Consider the following 8,507-nt stretch of genomic DNA (forward strand, 5'->3'; position numbering starts at 1 on the left):
ATATTTTATTATTTTCTTTTCCACCATATTTAATTTAATAACACTATTAAGAATAATAATAATAAATAATAATAATAATAGGGTTAAATATGGAAAAAAAAGAAAAAATGGTGAAGTGGGAGGTGGATATTTGAATGGGTGACAAGGAAGTAGTGAGTAGGAGCAGTCACAGACAGTGACACTGACAACCAAATATTCAAACCGATAAGGGTTGGCCTTCTTCCTGAATCCTAGTCACTCAACCAACCTTACCTTCTCTCTCTCTTTTTTCTTTTCTTTCTCCCTTCCACACAAGATTTTTTCTTCACACTTCACTCAAATAACTAATTACCCTTTTGTTTTTCTTTGTTTATAATGCAGAAAAAATGGCTTCATGCTATTAATCAATACAAATATTTGTACTGATAGAAATTTTAAAATGTATTAACAGAAAAACTAACATTTTGGGTAAGATAAGTTGTAGATGCTTTTCATATCTAATGACTAATAACACCATTGGTCCTTTTTAGTATTCACAGAAGAGATTTTGGAAGTCTGACTTTAAATAGGGTTATCTAGAAGCCAAGATTGGACGTGTGTGGGATTTGTGCTATGGGTTTGTGAATAGGGAGACATCATCAATGAATGAGAATACTATGTTAGTTGTGCAACATGTGACATTGTGGGAGGGGTTGGCATAAGGTAAGCTATATGCAGATTAATAGTCCATTTGTACAAAATTTTCAACAAAAGACTTTTCAAAGTACAGAAGATAAAATGGATAAGTTTTTTCATAAATTAAAATTAATTTAATTATACATCTTAAAATAAAATGGATTCATTTTATTTCCTTTTCTTATAACTTATAAGTGTTAATTTTATTTAGCTATTCAGATTAGGAGTTCTTAATTTACAAGAAATCACGTTCCCCAGTCACAAGTAATCAAACAGAAAATTAAAGTCACACCATACTCGTCGTAGCATGATGAACAATACAAAACATGGTAATGGGCAAAGATAAAAAAAATATCGTAATAAATGGTGAATAAGTGCAGTGGTTGACGCATCTATGCACCCATGCAATGAAAAACATTCAATCTAATTCCAAACCTTTTTTCACTTCTACCAAAATATTGACTTGATCGTGTGAATGTAAACTTGGAAAGCCTCTGAAAGAAAGAACCCATCCGATATTTCAATTAATTTGACAGATGTTCTCTTTTCTTTTGAACCATTGTTGAATACTTATACACTGGGATACATTTGACAAGTTATTTTTTTTCTTGCAATAACCAAATTTTAAGTAACCTTTATGCATAAAAATTAAAATTCCCGATAAACCTATTATACAGTAAATATAATTCAACCACAGTTTCATTACAATTTTTGAACCAACTGAATCATTACCGAGAAGTCTAAATAGTAACGATCACAATTTTTTTTCTTCTCAATTTATGGTAAACAAATCTCTTAATTTTAAATATTCTATTGTTTAAGATAATATATGCATTATTCACTTATTTTTCCAGAAGCTCATACAGAAATGATAAAGATACGCTGAACTAAACGCTTACCCTCACTGTTGAGGCAAGTTTAGCTGTAGAATTAGGTGGGTAATGTGATTTTTAAAATATTTCCTAAAATAAATCAGACATTTTATGCTCCCAACAGAGAAGAAAACATTAAACGTGGCAAAAATGTCTAATTAGATTTCTCAAGCCCTCCACGGTTGAGGGTTATGATATGACCATTTAGGCTATATAAACTGGCAGTTCAGACTTTCTTCTGCCTAATTTAGGCGCAACTAAGTGAAGGAACTAGGACAGGCAAAAAGTTCAAACTAAAACTCAAAATCAATTACATTGTATTCCAAGAAGCAAGCAAAATTCTGTTCGAAATCAGAATAACTTGATAAGAAATCAACACCATTTCACACATAGATCACAGCTGAAGTAAACGGAAGAGGTGATTACAAGTTACAACAGAATCCCCTATAACTACAATCTACCAATTGTCACTCCTCAACAACAACAATAATGATGATAATAATATCAACAATGATCTCATCTCAGTAGGTGAGACTGGGATACATGAATCATATGATACCATGGAATTCGGTAAAAAACCAAATTCAAAAAAATATTATTCACTATCAGTAGTCACTTTGACGGGAAAAAAAAAATAACACTGGGAAATTGCAAACCAGGTTACCTCCAAGAATTGCAAGTTTCAACAGCTTTAGAGCCCATCTTTCGGAGATTCACTGTCAGTTGTTTCCTTGGTAGATACCGTTGCCAAGACATGTGAGCTTTTGATTTCTTCTAACTGTGAAGACATAGGATACATTGTAAATAAACCCTAACATCAGTCAAACAGAAAAATAAAAACAACAAATTCAAGAGAATCAATAGAATATTTGAATAGAAGGTATGAAGGGGCCAAAAATTACCAAATTGTGGATTAGAAGTTTAGTATTTTCTTTTGGTTTAGGGGATCTTTAATGTTTTTCCCCACAAATGTAATGTTGAAGCCGAGAGTCACAGCCCACTTATATGGAGATCAATAATCATCACAGATGGAAATTAACAAACTTCAGAATGCATCTATTGGACGTCAAGATTTTGGAGAATAATTTATATCCTTTTCAGCGGCATGGCATGTGAGGGAACACACAATACTTAACCTATCGCATTTCTCCAATCCTGATAAATGTAAACTTGACCAACTAGTTATCAATGGAGTTAATGGACAAAAGCAAATTACATGGGATTGTACATTTATTTGTAATTTGTATTTGAAACTGTTATTCTCTTAATTAGAATAACATGCTTAAACGTATCTTTGGCAATTTAGCAGATTTAGTGGGCTGAAAATCTGATCGACAGCTTGTAATTAAATTGTATTTATATCAGATGTCTCGGGCAGGGAAAAAAACACAATTTGGCCTCATGCTCTCTAAGTTTAACACGGCATTAACCTAGGTCACAATCCCAGAACTCATGCGTTTTTGTTCTTGCTTTTTCACCCTAGTCCAAGTTTCTAGATCTTTTTTGTTTTCCAGTCAAAATTTATTGGTTACCTGTTTCTCTGTCCCGATTACCCTTCAGTTGTATTTTTGTTTCCTTTTAACTACATCCATGTCTACGAAAAATAAATGATGTTCTAACAGTTTGCCTTAATGGCAAAAATTACTCAGCATGGGAGTTCCAATTCCAAATATTTGTCAAAAGGAAAAGATTTGTGGGGACATGTTGATGGTAGCACAACTGACTCTGACAAAATCCTACATAAGATAGTCTCTCCATATATTTTTACTCTCATGAATTGAGAGTAAACTTGACATCTGATAGTAGCAATTCATGAAACTACTAAACGACGCCAATTTCTTTCTGAAATTGTGATCTGACCTTGAATGCATGTCTCAATGATTTGTTATGTGAAGAATATCAATCATTTGTTGTCCCAGCAACATACATGGCAGAAGGGAAGTCAACAAATAGCGATGTGAGTGCTACTCAATGGTTTTGCTGCAAGCAGTTTGGACATCATGCTCCACTGTAAAAAAAAATACTGCAACTATTGCAAAAAAGATAGACATCTTATTAAGGAATGCCTAATAAGGCCACCCAAGCGAACTGCAACAGCCTTTATATCACATGATCACATCAGTTGATTCCTCTGCTTCTAGCAGTTCTTTCAATCCAGCAACTGTCCAAAAAAATGCTACTACTATTGCTCCTACTTTGACTCCTGAAATGGTTCAACAAATGATCATTTCAGTACTCTCTGCTATTGGATTTTGAGGTAAATCCTTTTCACCTTGGTATTTTGATTCTGGGGCTTCCAACCACATGACAAACAATGTTCAATTCCTTAATACTATAAAATAATATTCTGGCAATCTAAAGATACATAGTGCTGATGGAAATCAATTTCTTCTCACAACGACAGGTGATATTATATTTCTTCATCTCTAAACCATGTTTTTGTCTCTCCTGGTCTCAGTAGAAATCTCATTTACGTTGGTCAATTAGTTGACAATGATTGTCAAGTATAACATTCTAGTTGTCATGTGCAGGATCAACAAACTCCATCTCTGGTTTTCTTGGAAATAAACAAACTCCATCTCTTGTTTTTCATTTTGATTTCATTCCTTGTAAGCTTGGCAAAAGTAAAATTCTATCCTTTCAAACACGTTACTCAAATGCAACATAGCCTTTTCATATCATCCATAGTGATGTTTGGGAGATAACAACCATTATATCTCATGCTAATTACAATTATTTTCTAACTTTTATTGATGGTTACAGTCCTTTACTAGGGTTTATTTTTTTTGCGCTCCAAACATGAAGTGTTATCCACTTTCAAATTTCTTTATGCTTATGTTCAGACCCAGTTCTCATCCAAAATCAAAATTCTTCACTCTGACAATAGGGATGAATAGACATCAAATTCCTTTCAAGTGTACCTACAATCCAATGTCATTATATCTCAATCCTCTTGCCCTTCAACCTCACTACAAACGTGGAGTTAAATGAAAAAACTGCCATTTGCTTGATGTTGTTTGCACCCTCTTGCAAGAGTTTCATGTGCAATCTCAATTTTAGCGTGAAGCCCTTCCATTGTCATCTCCTTCAATAAGCAATGAGTCCCCCTTCACTCGATTATTTGGTCACCCCCAGAGTACTCGACTCTTCACATCTTTGATTGTGTATGTTATGTCCATCTTCCTCCACAAGAATGCACCAAACGGATTACACAATTTGTTGAATGTGTTTCTTGGTTATTCTCCTTACCAAAAGGCTGTGCTTTACGAGTTATGATCCTAACCTTAGTTGGATTCAGGTCTCTAGAAATGTCATCTCCAAGAGAATACATATTATTTTTGCAACACATCATGGCTCTCTTCTCCAATTTCTATTTTGCCATTGTTTTCTAACTCTTTGGAAGGTCAATCATCATCTAAACCTTTCTTGGTCAATGAAAGACGAAGTGTTGCAACTCAAAATCAGGAACAAACTCCCATGAGGCCCCTCAAAATAATTCCTTGGCTGCTGACCTAGTGCAGGAACCAGATCCAGCTCCACTGTGACGCAGTTTGCATGTTCTTAAGCCCACAAATAGGTAAATAAATTCCTTGACAGCAACATTATCATCCATTCTTATTCCTTCTCATAAACAGGTCATGGAGAATGAATGTTGGCAAAAGGCTGGTGAAACCGAACTTCTCAACTTAGAAGAAAATCAAACATAGGATGTAGTATTATTGATGCCTGTGGATATACCAACATCAATTTGAGGGGGGTGTACACAGAATTAATGGACAAAAGCAAATAATATAAGATTGTACATTTATTTGTACTTATACCTGTTATTCTCATCTCTTGATTAGGATAATATTCTTAAATGTACATATGGCAGTTTAGCAGATTTAATGGGCTGAAAATCAGATTGACAACTTATAATTAAATTGTATTTTTATGAGATTTCTACAGCAGAAGAAGGCAGAGTTTTGGCCTCATGCTCTTTGAGTTTAACAAAAGTATAATAAGAGAGTATGAAGAGAGGATCTTTTATTTATACTGGGAGTGAGATGAGCACATATTGATAATTAAATCTTGTTAAAAATAGTAAAGAACAAGACACAAAAATCACATAACTTCTTCAAAAAGTCATGTTATTATAAGTACCTCCTAATACTGGTTGTCCATATTTACAGAAATGTTAACAATTAAGTGCCCGAGAGGAGCTGGTAATCTTGACTATTCAGTCAAAGTGGATGGTCAAAATTGGTTTTAACTTTCAAGTAAAACAATCTTCACTATCCACAAGAGAAGCTTTGTTCTCTTCTGCCAGTCCCCGACCTCCATCCCTTCTATAAAGGTCCACAGCTCTTTTACTAGCCATATTTTTCCCTTACTTTGTCTCCTACATTACCATTAACGAACCTAAAATAACCGAGTTCCCTAACCACACAAGACATTATTAATCCATCATAACTAAGTCCATATTCTTGTTGCTAATCAAGAGTCCCACTTTTCTTTATACACAGTAAATTATTCTTTTCACCTGCCATCATGAATCCAGACATCTAAAATCCTGCACATTACATGTATAACTACGGTTGGATAAACTTCTCAGTAAACACGAATAAAAAAGGGAAATAAAGTCGTAAAATGAACTAATCTTCTCCCTTAAAATCAACTTATGTACTTCAAGTTTTGATCCAATTCTCTAATAAACATAACACAGACTGTAGTTTAATATTACATATTCACTGTAAAAAAGTAAAAAAATGGTAAATAATAATATAAAGAAAAAAACCTCTTTGCAGGTTCTCTGGTGCGCTGCCAACAGCTCATTGTATTTGATTTGCAGATCGGAGAATTCGGCCTGCAATTTTTCATACTCAGGTATGGAAGGACAGCTCAACTTCTGTTGAATGAACCTGCGAAGAGAAGCGTGTGTGTCACATGCGTGGAGTCACAAACAAGAATGGAAAGTGAAGAAGTGAACATACTCAACGGCAGAAGAAGGCTTGTCGTTTTGCTCGTACAAAGCAACCAGAACTTCAAAAACGCCAAATTGGGAACAAAGAAAGCAACAAGAGTTATTAATTAACAGAGCAATTACTTGAAAAACGCAGAGAGGGATATGCGAATGGGAAAGAAACCTTTGGTGAGAGCATCCACAGCTCCACTTGTTTCCAGATATTTTCTAAAACCTTCCTTCTTCGCTTCTTTTTCCTACAATTAATTCATAATAACTTTTACATTCTCAGATTCATTCATATTAACTGAGAAAAGGGAAAAACAGAAAGAAAATCATAAAACTTGGAACCTCTTTGTATCGCATCATCATCTGTTTAGATCCACACCCAATGTTTCTGTTCCTTGCTTTGCCACCTCCCACCACTCTTCATACTCATTAAATAATTCTTGGTGGTTTAATGGAGAAAAACAATGTCAAAGTCTATTTTTTATTTATTTATTTAACAAGTCTCATTTATTGTGTATTAACAAAATTATGCAAGAAAATACATTGTTATAACGTTTCCTTCATCCTTAAGGTATATCTTTTTTATCCAAGTAGTTTTTGAAATAAAATTCATTTAAGATAATCTTAGAAGTAAAAGTACAATAAATATATTACATAGCCTCTCAAATGTTTTCTTAAAAAATAGTTCCTAATTTTTTATATACAATAACATAGAGATTAATGGATATTTTTTTTTCATTAAATTCAAAGTATTTCCGATTGGATAGTTAAATAATTTCATACTTAAACAATTACTTCAGAGAAAAAAACTGAAATTTTTGGGATGAAATTAATTGTTAATGTCTTTTCTTTTCTTTTCTTTTTTTCTCTGGCCCTTTTTCTAGTGTCTTCTTTGCACGCCGTTTTTTATTTGGCTTTATTGTTTTTTTTTTCGGCGAAAATGCCGAGTGTTGTTTTCTGAATCGTAGGATTTTATCTCGTGAGCAAATTTACTACGATTTCTGTCAAGTTAAGATGATGATGCGTCAAATGAAACAAATTGACACTTCAATCCTTTAAAAGCTATCGTTAATAACATTTTTAAATAACAGTCAACAAATAAATTTATTTATGGTATATGATGATTTATGATTGGATTTTATGTCGTCATTGTATATCCCTGTATTACTATAAATAGTTTCAGAAATTGTATTTATATAATTTAGTTTAAGCTTTCTTAATCCCTGATTCGTTCATTTGAGTCGAATTAAGATGTTGGCAAGTCACTTTCATTTTCACGTAACACACCCACCCAGACATGGGTTGGTTCTCTTACAAATAAACCATCTCATCACAGTTGCTCCTTCAACTCACAAACATATCACAATGCTGCATGCTCCACAAAAATAATCTACCAGACCATCATCACCCTCGTTACGTGCGTGAGGTAGTCAAGCACCACTACTGTGAACAAAGATTCATCACCATGGTTGAATTAGTAAATTGCATTGTTGTGCTTACTTCATACACACGGATAGAGAGAAGATAAAATTAATTGATACTAAATGTTTTTAATTTTTGCATTTACAACGCAATAACTTTCTATAATGAAACTAATCTATCAAACCATTGAAAGTTTTATGAAGTATTGTTACAATTATGAACGATAAGTATTATTATGATTTACTAGCAAGTTGAGTAATATATAGATTAATAAAATCCTCACACTGCCTAAAGCTCTGAACTTAATAAGATCTCAAGTTCACTTGTATTTGCTGATAACTTATTATTGGAAAAGAAAATTTAAAAAATCGAAATCACATAAAGAACTAAAAGAATACCACAATTACAATTTAATCAATACATAACATTGTTGTTTTCTTAATATAAGATGGCAAATTGCAGTAGGGCTGCGACTTATAAAATTGAAACAAGTGCTTTTGCTTGATTACGATTATTCGGCCGTAAAGAATGCTAAAGAACAAGGTCCCTACCTACTCAATCTTTGACGGTGACGAAGGCAGAACAATAATAATTTCATACACTGATAC

The 8,507-nt window shown here is 33.3% G+C and overlaps 1 protein-coding gene across 2 annotated transcripts; it reads right to left on the reverse strand.

The window, feature by feature from the left end:
* Positions 1-1,820: 1,820 nt before the first annotated feature.
* LOC137831838 (uncharacterized) lies at positions 1,821-6,989 on the reverse strand. 2 transcript variants are annotated; one of them, XR_011084490.1, is made up of 6 exons: positions 6,820-6,954; positions 6,653-6,725; positions 6,500-6,548; positions 6,304-6,427; positions 2,429-2,681; positions 1,821-2,304 (listed from the first exon to the last, which is right to left on the reverse strand). XR_011084490.1 is itself a non-coding variant. In XM_068639688.1 (5 exons), exons 1-5 carry the CDS (start codon positions 6,838-6,840, stop codon positions 2,218-2,220), a joined length of 354 nt encoding a protein of 117 aa, XP_068495789.1. In that variant the 5' UTR covers positions 6,841-6,989; the 3' UTR covers positions 1,821-2,217. The 2 variants fall into 2 exon arrangements, 1 of the variants encoding a protein (XP_068495789.1); XM_068639688.1 differs by lacking the exon at positions 2,429-2,681 and having other exon boundaries at positions 6,820-6,989.
* Between the last annotated feature and the right edge of the window lie 1,518 nt (positions 6,990-8,507).

The sequence above is a fragment of the Phaseolus vulgaris genome, chromosome 6, assembly GCF_000499845.2.
Source record: "Phaseolus vulgaris cultivar G19833 chromosome 6, P. vulgaris v2.0, whole genome shotgun sequence".
Classification (NCBI taxonomy): Eukaryota; Viridiplantae; Streptophyta; class Magnoliopsida; order Fabales; family Fabaceae; genus Phaseolus; species Phaseolus vulgaris.

Coding starts and splice junctions, on each gene's coding strand:
- LOC137831838 (XM_068639688.1), bottom strand. CDS start 6,840: ATGATGATGCGATACAAAGAG. Junction 6,428..6,499: donor AAGCCTTCTTCTGCCGTTGA/GTATGTTCACTT, acceptor TTCTCTTCGCAG/GTTCATTCAACAGAAGTTGA. Junction 2,305..6,303: donor ACCAGAGAACCTGCAAAGAG/GTTTTTTTCTTT, acceptor ATGTCTTCACAG/TTAGAAGAAATCAAAAGCTC.